General features: G+C 41.1%; 3 protein-coding genes and 1 long non-coding RNA gene across 4 annotated transcripts; 3 read left to right on the top strand and 1 right to left on the bottom strand.

Moving 5' to 3' along the window:
• Positions 1 to 765: 765 nt before the first annotated feature.
• Positions 766 to 6,016, top strand: LOC139025715 (homeobox protein Hox-B7a-like). Its single transcript, XM_070440900.1, has 2 exons — positions 766 to 1,399; positions 5,121 to 6,016. The coding sequence occupies exons 1-2, from the start codon at positions 988 to 990 to the stop codon at positions 5,378 to 5,380; spliced, it is 672 nt and encodes a 223-aa protein (XP_070297001.1). The 5' UTR covers positions 766 to 987; the 3' UTR covers positions 5,381 to 6,016.
• Positions 6,017 to 12,661: 6,645 nt separating this feature from the next.
• Positions 12,662 to 22,880, bottom strand: LOC112075404 (uncharacterized). The gene is made up of 2 exons (XR_002894977.2): positions 22,751 to 22,880; positions 12,662 to 13,333 (listed from the first exon to the last, which is right to left on the bottom strand). It is a non-coding gene; the product is annotated as an uncharacterized lncRNA (long non-coding RNA).
• Positions 14,326 to 17,510, top strand: LOC112075403 (homeobox protein Hox-B6a-like). Its single transcript, XM_024142408.2, has 2 exons — positions 14,326 to 15,250; positions 16,647 to 17,510. The coding sequence occupies exons 1-2, from the start codon at positions 14,824 to 14,826 to the stop codon at positions 16,901 to 16,903; spliced, it is 684 nt and encodes a 227-aa protein (XP_023998176.1). The 5' UTR covers positions 14,326 to 14,823; the 3' UTR covers positions 16,904 to 17,510.
• On the top strand, positions 19,641 to 22,190 carry LOC112075401 (homeobox protein Hox-B5a-like). The gene is made up of 2 exons (XM_024142406.2): positions 19,641 to 20,370; positions 21,064 to 22,190. Exons 1-2 carry the CDS (start codon positions 19,788 to 19,790, stop codon positions 21,309 to 21,311), a joined length of 831 nt encoding a protein of 276 aa, XP_023998174.1. The 5' UTR covers positions 19,641 to 19,787; the 3' UTR covers positions 21,312 to 22,190.
• Positions 22,881 to 23,994: the final 1,114 nt, after the last annotated feature.

Genomic DNA, 23,994 nt, shown 5'->3' with positions numbered 1-23,994 from the left:
AATTGTGTCGTACGTGTTTATCTCCACACAAGCATGACATAGATAAGGCCATGATGGCATGTGGAACCACACTGTAAAGTCTGGCTAAATCATATGACTATTAACAGTAACAACACACACCCCTCATTCAGAAAAAAACGTGATAATATTTCACTTCCCATAACAGTCACATTCATGTTGAGTCTTATTTGAGAGGGGGGAAAGAAAAAAAAGGCGCATAAAAGCACCTGTGCGCCAGGTAAATCTTGTCAAACACTGGGAGAGCGTGGTACGTGGCACTAGGCGACTCGAGACAGCTACTGGCATCCCGGTTCCGTAAAAACAAAAGTGCTTGTGTTGTCCAGAGCTTCTCTGTCGTGCTGGAGATGGAAGCTGTGGAAAGAGGGATGCTCTAAAGCAGAAAGTCTCCCAGAGTGGGCTCCACTGCTCCCTGGACATAGTACAGGCATCGTGCGCAGAGACCACAATAACAGACAGAGGAACTTGCTGAGAGATCCCACCACTGACAAGGATAAGTAAAATCGATATGGAAACTAATAGGTTTTTCTTATTTGTGTGGTGTCCAACGAGAAGTCGAGGACATTTTAAGATCTGTCTGTATACATTCAGTTGGATATTTGTAAGCATCAGCCCTTTTTATCACTGTGCAACGCGCTGGGTGATTAGATAATATATTATATTGACTATCGATTTGTTTGTGTTCTAGTTAGTTCCTTGATTGGAGGTAGGCCTACCTTTTGGCTTACAGTGAATAGACTGAAGTATTTTATGTGTATGGTCAGCGGTGCACTATTTTCCACATTAGCTGAGCTTGTAGGAAGCCCTGCTGTTATTGGACGAGTTTGTATCACATGGCCCTCGTCACGTGGCCCCTGAGGAAAAAGGGGTGATTTTTGGTGTAAATCTAGACTGTAATTCTGTAATATATCACAGTACCTCGTAAAACCGACAGTAAAACCTCCCGGCCTACAAATCACCGGTCAAATTATGAGTTCATTGTATTATGCGAACGCTTTGTTTTCCAAATATCAAGCTGCAAGTTCGGTTATTCCAAGTGGGGTCTTTCCCGAGCAAACTTCTTGCGCCTTTGCGTCCAGTTCACCGGGAGTCAGCAGCTATGTCTCGGGCTCCGGCGGCGCAGGCTTCTCCTCCTCTTCCTCCACACTGTCGGGACTGTACAATAACGCAGGGAACATGCCCACTCAAACCCGCAGCATGTATCCCTCTGCGTACGGGCTGGGCACCGGCTCTCTGAACATGCACTGCTCCCACTTTGAACACCCCAACCTCTCCATGATTTGCTCCGGTGGTGACCCGTCCAAGGTGTCCAGCTGCGGCAAGGCGGAGCAGAGACAGAACGAGGACAGTTTACGGATCTACCCCTGGATGAGAAGCTCAGGTATGTGAGCTTAAAATGTATGTTTTCAAAAGAAGAGGAGGGGAGAAAGGAATAGGGCTTTGCTCCGACCTAATAATTCTTGTAAACGGTCTTTAAACAGTGCGGGCTTCTACTTCCTGAACTATGCTTTACGCCGCTTTGCCTGCGCATCTTTTATTGCTATATGACCTCAATAAAACCATAATTTAAGACATCTGAATATTCATTAGGCGGTATTGTGTTAAAACAGAGAGAGAGAGGGCGTTGGATTGTTTTACTCCGTCCTCGGGTAGAAAGAAATAGCGCACATAGACTATTCCATCGCTTTCTGTTGTTTATGCTGTTTCGATAGGATCTCGTGGTAAGCGCACTCTACAACACAGCATGATTTCCAGATGCCTGGTCTCTGCCCCGTGTTCACTGGCTTATATTATTATCGCATAAATGCCTCCGAGTGTTACAAACACTTAACACACTGTGATACTAATAGTTGGTTAGCGCTTGGTTTGCGATGTTAGGCTGTGTTGTTTTGTTATAGCAACGCCTTTGTCTGACATTCTGGACTGGCTTGTGGAATAGTGTGAGTGGGCCTTACAGCTGCCTACAGCCCACACAACAAACAAGTAAGTCTAGTCTGAGAAAATGATGCTTACAAAATAGCAATTCATGTTACGCCAGTGTTTGATTACGTGTACTGTCAAATAATGTCATGTGTAAAACGAGTGTGTGTGTGTGTGTGTGCATGTGTAGATGTGTAAGTGGCTGTGTAGCTGTGGTATGTGTCTGCGCGCGCCTGCCTGTGTTTGTGTGGTGTGCGTTTTATGCACGTTAGGAGGCTAAACAACTACACACCATCAACGAACAACCAATTTTAGTGCGCGCGGCTCATGTGAAATAGTGGCTGACAACAATTTTGTCTAATAATTTTCAGTAACCTCTCAAGGCCTTGGCTACTATTACCACAAAAATTCCTATCAGTCAATTGTCAATTTAGTGCTCCCTCCTCTTGTTAGCCTCTGGCGTAAAACGTACAACATCATAAATAGTTTTGAAACATATGTCCTCATTAGCAGGGCTTTTGACATCTACTAGCAGGTATTCGTTGCCACACGTTTTCTCATACATCTACGCTCGTCGTGTAAGTTGTGTATAAGCTATTTATGTTCTTGTGTGAAATATGCATACTTTAAAAAAAAATCCTAATGGAAGCCTGCTCATGCCTGGCATGTCTTGTCTCTCTTTGCCAGCCTACCGCTTGCTAATTTGGTTATAGGAGCCACCAACTGACTTTGAAAACCTAATTTAGATTTTAAAGTGTAATTTTATCAGGCTAAGACTATTCATACACAAATAAATATAACAAATCGAGACATTGCTCAAATTGACTAGTAGGTACACACAGTGATGGACAAGCAGGCAGGCAGTCTATCTCCCTCTCTCTCTAATAACACACACACACACAGTCTTGTACAGCTAACATTGTGGGGACACACAATTCACTCCCATTCAAAATCATATTTTCTCTAATCCCTAACCCTACACCTAACTCTAACCCTAAGCCTAACCTTAACCCTAGCTGCTAACCCTTAACGTAATTCTAACCTTAACACTAATTCTAACCTTAACCCTAAACTACCTAGAAATAGCATTTGACCTCGTGGGGACTAACAACACGTCCACAGTTGGTCAATTTTTTGTTTGTTTACTATTCTTGTGGGGACTTAGATCCTCACAAGAATAGTTAAACACGTCCACACAGACACACACACACACACACACACACACACACACACACACACACACACACACACACACACACACACACACACACAGAGAGAGAGAGAGAACCCTCTCTCTCACACAGACATTAACTTTCAGTGTCTTATACTCTGGGACGGGTGTGTTGTAGACTATGCGCGAGCGTACTAGAGGGTCTCTGAGAGCACAATGCTCGCTCTTGTTAAAACTCCTGACAAAACTGCGTTTCACGGAGAAGAATTCCAGCCAAGTCGTTTCTCTCTGCTGAAACACAAATCACCGATGACACCATAGGAGAGAAAAATATAATCAATAAGAATACCCCTCTTTCTCTCTCTCTCGCTCTCTTCCTCCCTCTCCCCTTCCTCGGCCTGGCTCCCCAGACCTCCAAACCTCCTCCTGTCTCATTTCGAGCCAGTTTCACCCAGAATGTGACACGTCGCCAGAGAGGAAATGAGAACCACACCAGTGACCACGGCGTGCAATAAAACCCCGCAGTGCTGCGGCTCAGCTCAGACTCCATTCGATGTCTGCCTTGAGCGGAAACGGGAGGAGACCCGTCCCATTCGCAACGTATGCGGAACTTTTGGAAGTAAAATCACTTGTGTATGTAAACACATCTTGTTTTGCTCCTCGCCTATATGCCATCGCGGATTATTCGAGAAGGCCCTACGCCCAATTAAGATAGGCATCCTGTTGTGTGGGAAAGGTTGTGTACACCAAAACTCCCATTTTATGTTCCAAGGAAATGGAATGTTAGGTATTTTGTGCAAAAGGAAAATGCATGAATATACAGCTGAGCATTTTCAGCTGCATTTTATGGTTTCATAGCCTACTTCTGTTGTATAAGCTAGGCTACCTGTTATGGAAGGAACTTGCGTGCCCTTTGCCACAATTGGTTTGAATCCTTGCCAATTGAATGATACTGCGTATCAGTCGATATAGCATTACAGGTAGATGTTATTTCTATTCATTGCATCAAGGATGTCAATGAAAAGTAAGTGGCCCTAAGTATAAGGCTAGTTTAGATACTTTACAAAAAATATAATGTATTATGCACACGATGGAATAGGAAACCTATAGATTACCTAAGCTTGTAATACAAGCATTTAAAGGCCTATAGTATCTCATTACAAATATTGCTTATTTATTACTTTTCTTTTCTTGTTATTTTCATGAAACGTTGCTGGATTGTAGGCCAAAATGACACTAAGGATTTGTGGTGGGCCTACAGTCAACGCTATCTGACCAGGAATACTAATGAACAAAAACACTGCAATTTATTTATATTTCTGATAAGTGATACTTTTTACTAGAATTCCATAACAAAATAACAGTGTGGAAATGACTATTACTTCCTTTCTGGCCTATACATCCGCTTCCCTCTTACTACCCCACGGTTATACCTGGGGGGTTATAAAACTATTTACTGTACACTTAAAATTAGTAGTGGAAACAGCTCGTAAAATGTAACTTTTATGTGTTTATATTTGCTCCGCAAGGCGTGTTTACAACATAGGCCACCACTGAGGTAGCACAACAGATGCAGTACATTTGGCCCAGCTAGATTCAGAAATGTAATTATTTCCAAACTATGAGAAAGTTGCCTTTTAACCTCCGAGAAGATAGTAAATAATAATATCCTCTCCACAACTAATTCTTCGAATCATATAATCTTCAGAAATATAACACAATTGTTGCATTTATTTCAGCAAATATCACAACATTTCCCTCTTCTGGACTTATGCTTTCTATGCACTTTTATCAAAGCTTTGTTATTTAAGTTGAAAAAATAACCCACAAGGTATAGCCTATAGGCCTACACGTTCACAAGAACAAAAAAACAAAGTCAATCTAGAGCATTCGATTTTATACATTTTTTTACTACTTCAGTTTGTTGAGAAAAATGAAAAATGAAATGGGTTTTCTCTCGATTTCTGTCTGTTCAGTATTTTCACACACGCTCTGCCTCTGTTATTTACAGGTGCAGACAGGAAGCGAGGGCGACAGACGTACACGCGTTACCAGACGCTGGAGCTTGAGAAGGAGTTCCACTTCAATCGCTACCTGACTCGCCGAAGACGCATAGAGATCGCTCACGCGCTGTGTCTCACCGAGAGGCAGATCAAAATCTGGTTCCAAAACCGGAGGATGAAGTGGAAGAAGGAAAACAAGACGCCCGGACGGAGCTCCCCTGTAGCCGAACCGCCGGGTGGCGAGGAGGACGAAGATGAAGAAGAGTAGCGACGGTGAAAGGACGGTGAAAAGACTAATAGGCACTACATGAGACAATTATTATATTAAAACCGTGGGGGGAAACCGTGTCCCCCCTATTCTTACACTGAGTTAAACATACAGTACTACCTATAAGATTAATGATTTATTCATGTAGTCTAAAGCCACGTCTTGTTTGGTTAAAAGTACAGTGAAATTGTATAAAGAAAAAAATTACATTGATATCTAATCAATACTAAATAAGCTATTGTTGCTTACATGTTGATTTAGATAAATGTTATCTCGTTTTTTTGGCATAGATCTGTAATATTGCAAAACCCTGGTTGGGAAAACTAGCCTATATGCGAGAAAAGGGATCGGCTTTGCAGCAGTTTTGCAACTCTACGATCATCGTTGTTATGTTATATATGTTCATTCTCTGTCATCTTGTGATCTTCGGGATGTGTATTTTATGACTTGTTGTAAGGGCTTTTACCCCTATGTCAATTGATTTGACGTATTTTGTTTTTATTCTCGACATGTAGGCCTACAGTGGACCACGAGATGTAGGAATTTGTATATTTTCGTGTTGTGAGGAACTATTTGTTATTCAATTGCACAAGTGTTCTGTTCATGCCAATAAAACAAAAAGTCATCAATTACAAATGATTTTGTTTTGGATTTCTCTTGGGTATATGGTACATTCCTAAATGCTTAGGCACTATATGTTTGTAATACATAGGCCTATGCGATGGGCGATGGCCTATCGACGAGGCTTAGGCTATTTGTCGAAGATTACAAAAGAAAAAGACAAACGTTAACATGTATGATGTTTCAATGACTAGGTCTACAGGCTACATGTACAGTTGTAGGTGATATATCTCCATTTCATTTCACCAAATGAGCCTTCATTAAGGCTTTTGTTTAACAAAACTTGTGGAAGCATGATACTATCCACATTTCTTATCAGAATTTTTTCGCTAACTATCACATTTTGCTGATAGTAGGCTAGCCTTCCACTTGCAGGCTAGTCTGGTCCAACAAATAAATAGGCCCATTCATTTGTAGGCCTTATAGCAAAGTGTTCCAATTTTCATTGAATATTATTTTGAATCTGTGTTTACAAAGTCAAGATAGTCTAACCTGTTTTCATTTCTAATGTAGCCCAATGTTTAATATTGATTATAATAGGGATACTTGTATTGCTATAAACAGCCTATCAGTATCACGATTTCATCATCCTGTTTAGTTGATTGATGCAAGTGTTTGGGTTATTTTGAATATTTCGTTTATTGGTATATCTTTTAGGCTAAACTATGGATGTTAAATCTACCCGTTTGCCATGGAATTGTTGGCTATAGTCTCTGCCTTGGTTCTGTGCATACAACACTGACCAAAAGAAGGCTTATATTGGGGGTTGTAACTAATGCGTTTATTGCATCAATGAAAGACCGGAAACCACCATCAAAGTAACAAAAAATCAACAAAACGGGAAACAGGCGCTTACGAAAACGTCTGCTCATGTGACAGGATTGCAGGCCCAGCAACAATACCCGTCTTCAGAGTTTAGTCTTTCCTTTTTCATTTTCGTTAATAATCAACATATTTAATTTGCTTATAGGAAGCATCAAATTGCATCGTTTAGCTATTGTATATTAGACGAAAAAGAAACCAGGATGCAAATGCGTTTCATTCTCTTTAGGAGCTTCTTAGAAGACATCTTTATGATTTGGGCCTTGGCCACAATGCGGCGATTATATGCCGCAGTGCGAAACATTTTACGCACGCCTTTTTGTAGCATAGATATTCAGTTGAATGTTGATATTTGCATATTTCCATGGTTGTGTTGTTCCACAGGATTCGATGAAATCTTCTTTATCAAAGTATCTCCTATTAGACGTTTTGGTAGACCGGAATGCTTTGTTGTTTAACTCACACGCCTCAAAGTCTGTTTTTAATGCTATATGGTAGCCGTGCAAGACTTTCTGTTCTGAAAAGGGTTTTATTCTGAACATACACCACCAATACACCGTCAATAGATAAAGCTGGTCTCATACAAGCAATATTAAGGCAAATAATATATAACATCTGAACAAAGGCCTCGATAATGCATAGATAGACTATCAGCAACGTAAATGGCTAACATTGATGTAATATGAGTATGCAACGATTCAATGAGATATGCTGGTTCATCATTAGCTCTTGATGTAAGTAATTGTTTTCATGTGTTTTTCTTTTCTTTTCAATTTCAACAATACAATGATAATATAACTAAACAACAGGAAAAAGGTCAACGTAAGCCTAGTCTTGTCCTCCAAGTTCTTGCTATCCATAATATTTACGCATTGCGCCAATAGCACACTGAGACATCCCTTTTCAAACATCTTTGGACAAAATAGATATGAAATATCTGAGCAATATAGTTGTATTAATCGCTTATAAGCGCACAAAAACACCCTCATAAGAAACGTTTATGTCCCACCGATCGGCCTACAACCTCTTTCATGTAAAACACAAGAGAAATCCTCCCTTTGCTTTTCCTTTTTGAGAGAAAAAGATGGCGATGGAGGAACCACTACTGCCAAAGCAGTCATGAAGAAATGCAATAAATTCCTTGTTGTTTTATGAAAATTTACAACTTTGTGATAGAACTTTATGAGTGCCTGGGTCCTGGGATTGGCCGAGGATGGTCATGTGGATGGGTAACCGTGAACATGAACTTTTTATGATTTCCCAAGTGGTTATATTGCAGCAATCTTTTGGACACCGCACCTTCTGAAGCAACACCGTGTTCCTTCAAGGTTCTAGGCTCTTCAATCGCATGTCGAAGTAAAAAAATAACCTTGTCCGCGCGCAGTGTTTACAGAGAAACTGGAAGACCTGCCTCCTCATCCTGCGCTATGCTAATGTGGCCGACAGTGATTGGGATTTCCGCTGCGATGGAGAGAGTGACTGACTGTGAGAGATATGGACACACCGGAGGGTCTCGTCTCATTTTTCATACCGGGATGCTTCATTCCTGTTGACTAATGTAAACTGAACGGTATGGAGGCGGCCTGTAAAGCCACAGTGGTGACTTCGCGCGCTAATGGCGGTACGGAGCTGGGGCAACAGGACTGCTGTATGGCGAGCTGCAGACTCGCGGATGCTATCCAAGGATTTAGTGACGGATTATCAACAAAGGTAAGGCGTGCGTGTCTGTCATTACACTCACGCTGTTTCGTTTCACAGAAAGTTTGAAAACAATTATTCAAAACGCAATCATAGCTGCTCTCTCCAATGAAAATATTCAAATTTTAAGTGTGCATAAACCTTTAGTAAATATTAGATTATATGATGACTTTGTATAAGATGTCGTCACTTGAAAGTGCTTGTAAATGTTTACCATGTTATGTGTGCATGACGAATTTGTATTTGGTTCGGAGGCATATTAGAGAAATACATATCGATATCGATATGCTCATTTGTGGCTGGCTGAGGGTGTTTGTGATATAAGGATACCCGTGTCCGGGCTGCGAGGGCGAGGTTTGATGGAGCGGCTCCTATGCAAATATCATTTCTCATGTACAGTCTTGGGTCACCTCTTAAGAGGAATCCTTAATCAAAAAGAACGGGGCTATACAACATTCCTTCGCTCTCATACGACTCCCTAAACCGTGGAAACAAACAAGACGAGGCAAACAACATGCCGCTTTGTGGAGATAGCAGATTATCTTTTGAATATAGCATTGAGACTCGCCGTCTTTTTTTTCTAAATCCTCCATTACGCAAGGGCTTGTCAAGTAGTGGTGTAGCGTATCACTTCCAGATCACCGACGCGACGCTTCCAGGTTACTGGACAGTTGGTGGGTCTGTGCGGTGTAGAATGTTTTTTTGTATGTGTCTGCGGGGTGATCTCGCCCACTTTTATTGCTTAATTTCCCCTTTACATTCCTCCTTCTGTGCCATCATCTGGTATTTTTTTTAGACGCTAGACCCTTAGGTGTCCATTTGTTGTCTCCTCGTCAGTAAAAGGTCCCCCACACCCACCATCAAGGCTGCTTCCATAGTGCACTTGTTATGATATCTGTTTCAGCCTGTCTGTGCCTTAAACCCAACGTAGCCAACTATTTCGTGATTTTTAATGTACCACTATAATCATGATCACATAATAGGCTACCACTACTAGAACTACCACTAATATATTGTACTGACACAAATCATGCTTGCCAATCCTCATCCAATGTAATAACATGTTATTTTTTCCAATGTATAATTAATGGTGGTATTATTATTAGTATATAATGCGTAATTGTGAGTGATAATATTCGCTTCTAGCTGTGTATCAAGGGTCTGGCAGTCTGTCTACCTATATATCTATCTGCAAGTATATCCATCTGTGTGTGTGCGTCTGTGTGTGTGTGTGTTTCTGTCTGTGTGTCCGTTTCTGTCTGTCTGTCTGTCTGGTCTGTCTGGTCTGTCTGTCTACAGTTTATCACAATACTTCTAATATCAAAATCAATGTTCTTTATCATCTCACTTCAGTATTTGACATCCCAACAAACAACAGAGCAATTCCTTATTCAGAGTTTATTCAGCAGTACTGCAAAATACAGACTAAAATCAAAGAAAAAAAATGACATGATAAAAACAAAGAACCACTGAATGATATGGTATTTAATTGCAACATGTTACAATATACAATTACTATGTTATAGCATAGTATATTTTGTATTGTATGACATACTGTCAGCAAAATATGGAGCCTACCATAGAATTTCGTCCATGCAGATACAATAACTTTCAGGAAATAAAGGATAGCAGGCTAGTGCATATCCTATTCCACTTAATGATGAAAGAGACTTTGTTTTGGATTTCATTTCCAAATGTGATAAGCCTTCTTGGCAGTCTTGTAGCTTTGCAGTAATTCCAGTTGATTTGATCCTGCAGTGACGCAGGTCGCTGCAGACTCTGCTCGTTCCTAACTCTTTGGTGCCATCTAGCGTCCATTTTTCCATAATGCCCAAAAGCCTCCTAAATCAGGGCCTCCTGTCTGGTGTGTGTGTGTGTGCGTGTGAATTTCTGTGTGTCTCTGTGTTCGTGCGTAATAGTATATAGTTGAAACGTACGTATTTTGCTCCTATGATTGTGCGGAAATGTGTTCGTCGCTAAGTGCGCGAGCTGTTGACAAACAGATGTGATCTTTCCAGTGTTGTTGGTCCCTCTTCTGAACTATTGCGTGTAACAAAGCGGTGAGGCCCTGGCTGGGGCAGGAGATAACAGGAAAGCTGTAAGGGGCGGGTTGGGCTCGGTGGCAGTGAAACGTAGAAGAATGCAGAGGTTGTAAATTCTCGAGCTGCTGTTGCCGCGCTTTGATGTGCCTGCGTTTGGGAGAGATTTGTGGCACACACGCAGATGCCCAAGCCTTAAGGCTCGATTTCGTGCATCCCCCCATTTCTCCCACTTGTAAAAAGCCCTTCTCCAAGACGTAAGCGGATGACCGCTCCAAGGTTATTGCATTGTGCAGTGAATGGAGCGTGTAGTGGCGGCCCCGTGTTAGAGTCAACCTGGACTCACTCAGTGTAACTTTCACTGTTATTACGCGGCTGACTTTAGTTGGTCATTTGGTGTATTAAGTGATGTTGTGTGCTCTCTCCCCAAGGAAACAACCGTGCTATAAATGTCATCTGGAACAATCTGAGGGTCGTGTTGAAGTGGAGATACAGTGAGACTGGTTGTGGATAAAGGGTAGGGTGTGTGTGTGTGTGTGTGTGTGTGTGTGTGTGTGTGTGTGTGTGTGTGTGTGTGTGTGTGTGTGTGTGTGTGTGTGTGTGTGTGTGTGTGTGTGTGTGTGTGTGCGTGTGTGTGCGTGTGTTGGAAGCATACAGGATTTGTCCTTGGTCACTGTTTTCATTTGGTTTAGTGGGGTCGTACACTCAAGGCAGTCATTTGTAAACACCTCAAGACATGTTTTCATACCGTGTGTTTGTGTGTGTGTGTGGGTACATGAATGCGTTTGTTTGTTGGTGCGTGCAAGCTTGTAAGTGTGTGTGAGCGTGTGTGTGTGTTACATTGAGCTGGCTAATTGTTTAGTTTTAATGTCAAATTAAATTTTACAGGTTTATTACCATCGACTGTTGTGTAGCCTGTGATACAACAAACAACATAATAATCTCCCTTGGAAAATGAAGTGTGTATTTTATTATAACAGAATAGAGTAATGACTAAATATCTATATTTTGACTGCCAACCATGATTAAAAGTTACAAAACATCAGAATATTAGCGATACAACGTTCGAAGTAATTAGGTCTACAGTAAGCCTATATGAAACTCTATGAGGCTAACGCTATTAAATATTTAATGAGTAACCTGCGTTCTAAGCTTTTGGCTGATCAGGTAACGTCTAGTGACTTCACAAGAGTTGAAAGTCCGTGAAGGACTAGTCACTTTCTGGAGAACAATAATAAATATGTAAGGAAGGGTCTGCCCCGTCTATCATTAACCAGCACAGATTATTCACTTGATAGAACACCGTTGTAACAACGCGATTTAAAACCACACCATGCTGCATGGGCCTATATAGGCTACGGTAACAATATTTGCCAATGTTGATATAATAAGTTTGCTAATATTTGATTATAGCTCTAAACGTTAAACTATGCATTTCCAAGCTAAACTGTGCGGAAAAGCTTGGTTGTTATAGTCACCTTTAATTTATGCATTATTTACATAGGCAATCTACTTCCGTTTAATTCGATATTTCCACGCACTTTCATCCATGTAAAGACTTGCATAATGCCTTGTACAGAACTGGAGTATCTTCAGAATGAAAGAGTTGTTGTGTAGGCAATGACAATCATAAGACTGGTGAATCCTTGGTTTAATATAATACCATTTACTAAAACGTTGAATATTTCAATCACAATAATCACTTTCAATCGTCAAAAAGGTTAAAACTAGGATTACTGTTTATGACAACTGGAGCGAACAAGTGTCAAAAGCAGATGATTCTTTTCGATAACCGAATGAATTAGGCTACGCACGCTAGTGCGCACTAAACCGGCTAGAAAAGTCAAATTGTTCTACATAATTCTGAATTGTTTCTTGTATTACGGTTAGGCTAAGTGCACTTATATAATAAACAATTAAAACAAAATTACAGTAAAGTAAGAGCTAAGCCAGGGGAATTTGTTATAACTTCTGTTGTCACCACTTGTTTTCAATTCCAATCGTGTCTGTGAATTTACAAGCCCCCATAAAGTCATAAAACACTAAAACACTTTCCCCAGTGAAATAAAACAAGCAGCTACAAAGCACAAGACACCACAACTCGTTTACAACTTTCTTATATTTTTATGATAGGTCTACATTATCACCAAGATTACAGATAGGCCAATGAAAAGCTACAATCAACAAAATTGGCCTTTTGACATGATATGCAGTTAGTAACTCAGCAGAGCACAGTATTGTATGTTTAATCGTGCAAAATATACTTATTTCCATCAAAATGCTGCGCGTCAAACACATTTTATTCACAGTAGCAAATATAACATTTACAAGGAAATATAGGCCTATTACTACTTGACTTTGTTTCACACACATACTCGTATACATGCACGTATTAATATATGATCAAATAAACAAATATACAGAACAATGCAGGATCATGAAAAGAGCACATACTTACATATGCATATGTCATGCGGAACTCGGGGTTCTATGAGGTAGTTCGGAGACACATGACAAAAAGTGACAGGCGCGTGTTTCCTCCCTGGTCTGTAAAAACAAATCATCACTTTTTCTCTATACAGTCAGACTCATCTTCACTGGGATTTCCGGTAATAGTCCATAGATATTGTGTAATTTTAACTGAATTGGTATCCAGTGTGTTGCTCCCCATGCAATTTGTGGACAACCTTTCTGCAGTGCAGTTTTGTCCACAAAAGTTACCAAGGGAAGTTCAGCCGGCTTTACCTTGCTGTTCGAAAAGTTGTCAGGAGACCTGCAACGAGACAAAAAGCAAAATGAGAATTGGTTCAGAGGAACAGGCATTAAAGTTAGTTTTAACACAACAATAGCTCCATATCATCAGATCATTATGTTAAATTTGCTTAGTTAAGACTGAATAAAATTGAGTTATGGTAGTTATTATTCATGAATTATTAACCGAGACTTAGACTGGCCCATTTCTCTCTGTACTTTAAGAAATAGTCACACAATGGACGTTTTCCGTTCACACAAAACGAAGCCAAACCAAAGGAAGCTCTGTGTCCTGGTTTGAAAGGGAACCAAACTGAAAGTAAAAATACACAGACTGCCGGCGCTACTGGACAGACACCACTTGTGTGAGGACCGGACTTATTTATGGGACTGGCTAATTTACGATTTTCTAAATGCCATTTGTAAATGAAAAACAGATCCAGACCTGACTTGACTCGTGGTAGAAAAGTCAGCGAAACATTTAAAGCATTACAACGCGTAATGACCTTCCCAGTCAATAATTCTGAAATAAAAACCGGTGCATGAAATGTGGTCAGGGCAGCATGCATGTAAATACACACTCAGACTAGACAAATGCGGTAATAAGGAACTTTTATGATACCGCAAAAATAGGCCAGAGCCGTTCAACAAACAACCAGTGGTAACATATCGACTAATGTATGGCAGCTAATTTGCTCTAAACATTGATAAAAGCCAGGGCTCTAAAAAATATTGTACCATATTCAACTAATATAGGAATATTGTTCAGTGAAGGCAACTGTTGTAATGCTGAATATTCCAATAAATATAATAAGCACGTGCATGTTGAAATATACATTAGGTACATTGTCAAATACCCGGATGGAAATCGCTATGGTGATGATAATGTGCTGTAAGAGGGGAGAAGACATATCTCATCACATATCTACTGTACTGAGCGAATAAATCAGACCTCGACAAATATAAACACAAAATATTTCAAATGCAGAAGACAACTCAAACCCCCATTGGTGCGTCTCTACTTGATTTACGTCTTCAAGTCCTTTTTAAGGTGGGGATTATTTGAAGGGTCATATTTGTTGTCTTGAGTGAATAGGGCCTTTACTGTATATGGGCTCACCAAATACCAAATCGAAGGGGGAGAAGTGTCGATGTATTCAATTTACCACTTTAAAATTCCAGTGTGATTCGTATTGTGCAATCTCATTGGAAGGAGAGAACGGCGAAAGAGAAGCGAGAGAAAAAACGCCTGCTCTCGAGTTTGCGCTGGGGTCCCCCGACGCATGCAATCACAGCCCCCCCTCCAGGGTGCTATTTTGCAGGCACTGAAGCACGCTATTGGTCAGCGCCTGGTCAGATGGTACGGTTTCCCTCTGTCCCGCACTGGCACATCGCCACCCAGCGCCCCCCCTCAACTAAAACCCAATCTCCGATAAACTACTAATAGCTAAACCACTTGGACTATAAAACACAACAAATCATAAACCAAGGAAAAGAACCTGTACCCTCCCAATGAGTTCCTATTTTGTAAACTCAACTTTTCCAGTGACTCTGCCTGGAGGACAAGAGTCTTTCTTGGGACAGATACCGTTATACTCCTCCGGATACACTGATCCTTTAAGACACTATCCCGGTGCTGCCTATGGCGCTACCAGTGTTCAAGACAAGGCGTACCCATCCTCATATTACCAGCAGGCGAACGGTGCCTATGCCCGGGCCAGCGCCGCCGGTGCATGCGACTACGCAGCAGCCAGCTTTTACAGGGAAAAGGACCCCGCCTGCACCCTCGCCAGTAAAGAGGAACATTCGCTCGTCCTGAGCCAAGACCATCGCAAGACGGACTGCTCGGGGCAAAATAAAAGCATATTCGGGGACAGCGAGGACCAGAAGCCCTCGACTCCCGTTTATCCGTGGATGCAGAGGATGAACTCGTGTAACGGTGAGTCCACATTGTCATGTCATTTGTTTTTTCTTACGGTTTGTTTTGGTTTTTGCCTGTCTAGGCTGATACATAGAGCTTGCCTATTACATGTGACCTGCAGCTGCACTGTACAGCGCCGGAAGAGCATACCGTGGGGAATATTGTCTCTCTGGTTGTGTCTTAACACAGGCAGAAAGTAGAGGAAGCAAAGCATGCTATTAAAAATAAAAATGGACACTTTTGCGTCCTCAATAAGTTAAAAAAAATTATCCTCATAAACTGGTATTCGTATGGTTCCTATCACCTCGAGGCTGACATTATTCAGGTTCTAGATTAAAATCGCACGGCACACGAACACATCCTTGGCAACAATGGAGCAGCAGTTCCAACAAAGATGGGTTCTTATCACAAAATGGCTCGTATTGTTATTCTGACAGGTTTCCAGCTATTGGTGCTTAGTTATTCACCACAAAAAGACTCTCGCTATCACAAAAGTTCAAAATGTATCACAAGGCAAATACATGTCTGTGCTATGGGTTACAGTTAGAAATGATGTCCGAGACATGAAATATGATAGGGAAGCGTACTACACAACAACAGAGGAATAAATTAGCACCATAAATTCCACTCGAGGAAATCCGTTTCGACACAAAGAAATAGCTAAAATAACTCTTAATAGACAGTGAGAGAGAGCTACACTTCCTTGACTGTTGGATATTCTAATATTTGAATTATGATCATTTTAATTACACCCGCCATAATCTAAACGTTGATTGTCTTCTTCTACATAGGCATTTTATTGTTTTGTGTCTCCAAGCAGAAGCTGTGTGTGACTTGCTAGAAGCAGTGTGGGTCAATTAGTGAATGCTTAGAATTATGATGATCAATAAAGAGCTTCTTGTTCTTTAATGTTAGGGTGCGCCATGGTTTGCCCCTACTGCAGGCTAGAATGTGTTTATGAAGATAAAATAGGTAGTTATTAAACTTGCCAAAACTAACATCCCTTCTCTGAATAGCTTATCTTTTTGTATGTGTGGGAAAAAAACAACAGGAAATAGACATGATATTTCAGTTGCTTATTTGTAAGGCTGGCGCTCATTGTTTGGCGCAAAAAAAACACATGCATGATTCAAATATCGTGCATATTATAAAAGTATTGCATAACCCTTTGCCATATGATGTAAACAGCACTTTTACGAACTAATTTGAGGGCAGCTTCCAGGACTATATAAACAATATCATTTTTTTTGCTACTCTACACAACATGTCTACCAGTAATGCGTAAATCTTCAGCAAAAGCTCACGAGTTCCAGTCATGCTCTTCGCCCTAAGCTCTTTCTCCTCGGACATAGCCTATCTATATCAGTCCTATAAACACAAAATGTTTGACTCTCTCTTCCCTTTCTTTTGACAGGGACCTTCGGTAACCCCGGTCGAAGGGGTCGTCAGACGTACACCCGCTACCAGACGCTCGAGCTGGAGAAAGAGTTTCATTTTAACAGGTACCTTACCCGTAGGCGCCGTATCGAGATCGCGCACGCACTGTGCCTAACAGAACGCCAGATCAAAATTTGGTTCCAGAACCGAAGGATGAAGTGGAAAAAAGAGAATAAACTGATCAACTCTTCTCAGACCAGCGGAGAGGAAGAGGAAGAGAAGAGGTCAGAGTAAAGAAAAGAAGAAGACAAAAAAAAAACGCATTAAATGGCTTATGGCGTCATCTTCGGATATCCTACAAATATGAAGATACTACTTTCATATGCCCAAAGTTCCCACCGGTGAAGTTGTGTTTGGTAAATTTGTTGTAGCATTCCAGAAGTTCACTTAACTGTCTATTTTTTTAATTGTCATTTTATGTTTCTCAAAAAAAAAATCATAATTCGGGTTCCCGAATGGCAGGGTTTTTGTGCACTTGCCTCTTGATTTAGGATGTCCCCCCCCCCCCCAAAATGGCCACGTATAACGAAACTATTTGAAATATATGTCATATTCGTGTTCATATTTAAACTGTATAGAAATAAAATGAAATTCTCCTTGTATGGTGAATGAATGTATTTCTTTGGTAAGTTAAATACCCAGCCTTATCTATTTGTTTTGTTGACTTGTATAGTTTCATGGGGAGAACAAACTGATCTACTGATAATTCAAAACTACCAAAAGACTGGGACAAAAGTGTATATTTTATGGATTTTATACGTGGTTTATGTTTGTGGTTTTGTCACAAATAGGTATCTACTTACGAAATCCTTCAATAAAATGTAATAATTACTCAACCTGTCATGCACGGTCTGAGCGAGCATACTTTATAGGTCTTTGTGATTTTGTCACCTGCTTAGAACGCCATTTACAGTAAGTAGGCTAGAACACATTTGGCTCAGGAAGTGAAATAGGCCTAGGCCTATATACTTCATAATTATGGCCAGAACAAAACTTGTGGATAAGTATTTGAAACAGCAAATCACAGGAAAGCTACATTTCTCTCTTTGAAAACGTATTTTAATGAACTGTCTACCATTTGGCCCTGCATAAAAAAGCGAGCACCGTCCATCTGCTGCAGTTATGAGCAAACAGTGACTTGGTCATAAACCAAGCGTCGCTCTTTCACAGGTGTATGAAACACACGAATTTAAGGCTAGTGAATACTTACGGCCCAAACAGTGACAGCAAACTTTGCGAGGCTGATTGAATTAATGGGTGGGAGGGAAAGTTGACCTGTCCGCCTAGAGACTCACCCAAACGTCTCTCAATGGTCACGTTCCCTTTCCAGGTACCATCAGTGTGACATTTCATATGCAATAGAACCCTCGGGCCTGGTATTCCCTAGTAGATAATTACACACAAATTATTTGGAAATTGTCAACCGACAACCTCCCCAGTGTACATGACACATAAAGTAGCCAAGCCATTACAGTGTTGTCGTTTGGAGTTAAACCGCATAAATACATATGGGGATACTTGTTTTTATTTAATATAATATTTATTCAACTAGGCAAGTCAGTTTAGAACAAATTCTTATTTACAATGACGGCCTACACCGGCCAAACCCGGAGGACAATGGGCCAATTGTGGGCCAATTGTGCGCCGATTACAGCCTGGAATCGAACCAGGGTGTCTGTAGCGACGCCTCTAGCACTGAGATGCAGCACCGTAGACCGCTGCGCCACTCGGGAGCCCCATACATACTTGTGAACTACAGCAAAATGTATAGAAGTGTTTATTGCTTGGAGTAGACTGATATTCTCCAGGCTTCATGTTACAGAAGTAGCACACACACTTAGAATAGCCTCATGTGTGATATGTGGATACGTAGAATGCATACGTATCAATCTGTGTCTCCCCTTGGAGATAGTCTGGACTATTTCAACTATCCTTTTCCGGTCTATATGTAAGCATACATGTATGTTCTGTATAGGGGGGGTTTACATATCATGGTACACATAGCCTACATGAAATAACTTGCGCCTTTCAATCAACAAACCATAAATCAATCATTACCGTAGATCGTGACTTTGCATTCCTCTTGTGAACAGCAACACGTTTCCAGTCAATAGCTTTGCATGAATGGTGCCTCAGAGAAGAGCATAAAATACAAAGACAAATTATGCGACGTCGGAACAACACGTTTATTTCCTTTCACGGCTAGGCCTACTCACCGACGACATTTTACTTACATGTAAGACATTAGCAGGTGTGCCATTACCTTAGACTGAGGGTTTACTATTCGCGTTCGAGTCTTGACCTATTGTACGCTATATTCTAAATACAAACCTTTCAGACATCCTAAAAATAATCTCGTAACCTCAAATTAATAATACAAAGAGGAATTATATATTAATATTACTAATATCATAGTGTTCAATATCTACCAGGTATTATTATTACTATTATTATTATGATATATGACGGAGAGCCAGTGTGACTAAAATCTTACGAGAAACTTCCCCTGGGCATGGTAGAATGAACAGGACTCGGCATCATAGCTATTAACGTTATTAGCTGTAGTGTGTGTGTGTTTCCCTACTGTATTAATATTCAGTTATTAATGGTGCATTTATTGCCATGAGCCCACTTCCCACGGAAAAGGTTAGTAAAGACGCAAAATTATACTGCAATCCCAACAACCGACAAAGAAAGTTATGGGGGAACAAATCAATTTTATTATTTCCGAAAAGAGACCTAAATCCTAACTAAAACTCATTCTCCTAAGTCCTTCTTTACTGCATTAAATTAAATTCCCAGTAGGTGACGCTCTCTGCCAACACCGAGCACAACCCTGCAATGGGGAGGCACACGTTGACTTGAGTCTAACGACTCCAATCTCGTCATCATTTGTAACCATAGAGCATGAATTACCTCTTGAAGTCATCAGTGAGAATTTACGACTGGTCAACAAAAGCACGTGATTCTCAAACGCACCCCCACCCCCATATTTGGCCGCATACATAGCAAAAACCAAGTACAGTGCATTGCTATAATTCATTAATACATCATAAATCGTGAAGCACAGCGTTATAACGACCAAGATCTACAAATCAAGCCCTCTAAAACAACCTAAATGAGCTCTTACTTTGTAAACTCGTTCTCAGGGCGCTACCCAAATGGCCCCGACTATCAGTTACTAAATTATGGAACTAGCAGCAGCGCTATGAACGCCTCGTACAGGGACTCCAGCACCATGCATTCGGGCTCTTACGGCTACAACTACAATGGGATGGACCTGACCGTCAATCGTTCATCCAATACTGGCCACTTTGGGGCTGTTGGGGATAACTCCCGGGGTTTCCAGTCTCCCGCTCCGGAGACGCGGTTCAGGCAGCCGTCAAGCTGCTCGCTGGCGTCCCCGGAGCCGCTGCCGTGCTCCAACAGCGAGAGCCTGGGACCCAAATGCTCCTCGCCCCTTTCCGACCAGAGCGCCTGCACGACGGGAAGTAACCTCACCAACACCACACATTTCACTGAAATAGACGAGGCGAGCGCTTCCTCCGAGACCGAGGAGGGCACCCATAGAGCCAGCGGCAACCCCGACGCCCGGACGCAGCAGAAGCAAGAGACCACAGCAACCTCCACCACCACGGCATCGAGCGATGGCCAAGCACCACAGATATTCCCCTGGATGCGGAAACTGCACATTAGCCATGGTATATAGCCTACGTGACGTCTATCATTCCTTATTTTGATATCAGAAAGGTTGTGTTTTGTGTGTTCGCTTTATTCGTTAGCGTTTCCTCTGTTGCCCCTGATGGTGCCTTTATTTTCGCAAATTCCACAAAAGCGCCATAAATCTGTCAAGAGGGCAAGCCTCGCAAACTGAGGGCTAGAGAATGGAACGGGGTGGGAGAGAGTGAGGGCAAAACGGCAGGAAGACTTAGAAGTTGTTGTTCCTTTGAAAAGTTAAGCTTTATTACGTGTGGGAACTTTATTACTGTAGGGGGGGAGAAGAACGGCAATAAAATGTGGAGAATGGAGAAAGCCAGTAGAGAAAAGAAGAGCGCAAGAAGTTGAGGGATGTGTAGAGGACAGTGTCTATTCAGGAAAATAAAATACTCATGTTGTAACTTTGGAATGGGGAATAAATGCCCAGTGAAAGGAATGCATTGATAGCCTAAAAAAATACACACAAATACCCCAATACAGCCGAATGAGGCGTATAACACCATTTGGCGTAGTTTTATGTGCATTGATAGCCGTAGCCTATATCGTTGGTCTTGGTCGTGTGTTTGTGTTTACAAACGTGTGCTGGCCAAAGTTATTGAGTATTTGCTTGTGTAATGCTTTTGGTGGTCCTTTCTCGCTAATGTTTATCCCCTATGCGTTTTGTCCATGCTATTCAGATATGACTGGACCAGACGGCAAAAGGGCCCGAACAGCATATACTCGCTATCAGACGCTAGAGCTGGAAAAGGAGTTCCATTTCAATAGGTACCTTACCCGAAGGAGGAGAATAGAGATAGCCCACGCGCTCTGCCTCTCAGAACGGCAAATTAAGATCTGGTTCCAAAACCGAAGAATGAAATGGAAAAAGGACAATAAACTGAAGAGCATGAGTCTGGCTACTGCAGGTAACGCTTTCCAGCCATAGACGTCACGCAAGTAAATAATACACTACGTGGGGTGAAAAGAATACACACATTCAAAATAGTTTTTAAAAACACTATAACTGAGTACTGTACAACGCGGCATCTTTTGGCATGTTGTTGATGTTTTAGGGCAACTTAACTTCTACTGTTGTACTGCTTCTATAAAAACAGTTCATGTTCATATGTTCTTGTCTTTTTAATACAACAGTGATTATTGTTTGGAGGTTAAAAAAAATAAGAAAAATAGCTATCTATACCGCCCGTTGTTATTGTTATAAATATCGTTTTCGTGTCAAGTGCTATGTTACTGCTTTCTTGAAAGTTGGCATGTGAGCCCTTAAATGTTATAACTTATTAACAAACTATAACGAATATACTTTTGAGTTTACAGCTTTAGAGACTCCTCTGCCCAAATATGAAGTTAAGCTATATTAAACAGGCCCCTGTATTGCTTTAGCAGGAGTCTCGGTGAGTTATATATGGTGATCTTCATGTTTTCATACCATTGTTTGAATCATATCTTTGGATTTTGTCATGTGTTTAAATTACTCATTTATTTTTTGAAAAAAAGGAAACTTGTATAAAAACAAAAACAAATCTTAACTAGAGTTCCTGTATCCGTTCATACGTTTGTATAGTTATATTCAACATGTAATTGTATATTATTGGATCATGCTTATGTTCCAGAAAGGATGTATATATTAGACATTTTTAATGTGACCAATTGGCTATTTGTATTGGGCAGAGTGAATGACAAGTGTGTGGGGGAAAATGACAATTGTCATGTCGGACTGCCTGTAAGCATTTTGCCAATAAGCTTTTTGTATTTGTTTGTAGCTTACCTTGGAGTACAAAATAAAGTTCCTCATACTCAGACCTAACCCCTCGAGCACACTGCTTGTAATTCTGTACCCCCTGCTCCTACCTCACAAACGACCCACCTGGGGTCAAACACGCATCAAACTCCCAGAACCTCGTGTACCCACTGTCCAAACCTGGTAGACGTATATCAATCATTCTTTGTACGACATCAGATGTCAATTCGTCTCAAAACCGTATCAAAATACTTCGGGAATACGTCTAAGTCTTCCACCAATGTAGTCGGACAAATGACAGGCCCGAGTTATATCTTAAATGGAACAATCGCAGTCACGCATTACGCACAAGAACATAGCCGCTACTGCAGTCATTTCCATTGTTTTTTTTATGAAACCAAAGGGACATGTGACAATCAAAGCGGCAAAAACTACTGAAACTCAACTAAAATACACACTGAGCACACACTCTTGGCCCATCTCTTGTTGACAAACTTTGACAGCCAAAACATGAACGAATTGGGCACTTTTCTGTAATGATTTCCTCACTGTTAAACGGCGCCCCTCCTGTACAAATTAGTTTACGTCTCACTTTCAGTAAACAAGCACTGAACTTTCAAACTTACCGGTGGGTCCTCAACCGTTCTTTCTGGTCCTACGCTACTTTTTAGAGCCGAGTAAAGGTCCTGCCAAAAATCCCCATCTGCCCGGCGCTGCCTGGCCCATTGCGTTTTGAAAATTTGCTTTCCCCTTTGGCCAAACTATACAAAAAGAAGCTATGACATTTACATGTCAAACGGATGAGGGTTTTATCTTGAAGTTAGACCGTAAAAATCGCCCAGGCCACGGACAGATACCCCTTACTGGCTCTCAAAAGTCACGTGGGGTCCATAAAGTTAGTTTTATGGTTTTGGGGAGTTGACAATATATATTTCACATTCTAGAATGCAAGTGGCGGGTTTAACTGCTTCGGAGGGATTCTAAAGGGTCAGTAGTTAGACAAGAGCTATGTAGTAGGCCACTGCCATGCTCTTGTCTGGTACACACAATGTCTGCGCTTCAGTTCGAACCATTTCAAGGCAGAAATGTAACCCGTGGACTGTATGACTGCACCAACTGCACAGTAAGTCCAGTTTTAAGGCTTATTTGGCTGGTGGCTAGGCCTAGGGGCAAGGGAGGTAGGAGAGGGGAGGCATTGTTTGTACATTGTTTGTACTGTGTCATTTATTTGACTCTCAACAGTGGTATTAATATGATACTGAGTCTCTGGACCCACATATATTTCGGGTATTTTAATTAGGACTATCTGCTATGTGTGGGGACATGTGATACAGGCGTCGTAGACACATGTGTTTATGTGTGCTTGTTTATATGCTTTAATTGTGTATTTGTGGATGTAACTACACACACCGTGACCTCCGCCTCCGAGGGAATTCATGTAGACTCAACTGTTGAGGGAAGTTACTTAGACATATATATAGCCTGTCGTTTTCTATTGTCATTTTGCATCAATGAAATAAAGTTTTGTTGTGGTATACACTTTGACATCTTGATTTGGAAGTATTGTGATTAGATATTCAAAATTATTTTATTTTTTAAATGCTAAGGCGCTTGGTAACCTGGAGTGGAGTTGCTTCAGCCACAAACAGATTGCAGCATAGGCTACTCGACGGTCATGGGGATGGGTCCTTACACAGTATAGTATAGAGCTGTGATCAGCAGATAAACAAGTTCAAAGTGATTATGAATATGAGCGTGGTATGCGTGATTGTGGTTGCACATTGTTTATACCTGTCTGATTTGACGATCAGATATGCTATTGTGATTATCCAGTGGGCAATAGATTACTTTTACGCACACTGCTTTAGTG

This window comes from Salvelinus sp. IW2-2015, unplaced genomic scaffold (genome assembly GCF_002910315.2).
Source record: "Salvelinus sp. IW2-2015 unplaced genomic scaffold, ASM291031v2 Un_scaffold3139, whole genome shotgun sequence".
NCBI lineage: Eukaryota > Metazoa > Chordata > Actinopteri > Salmoniformes > Salmonidae > Salvelinus > Salvelinus sp. IW2-2015.
Note: the sequence above shows the minus strand (reverse complement) of the source record. Positions and strands in the feature narration are given on the sequence as shown.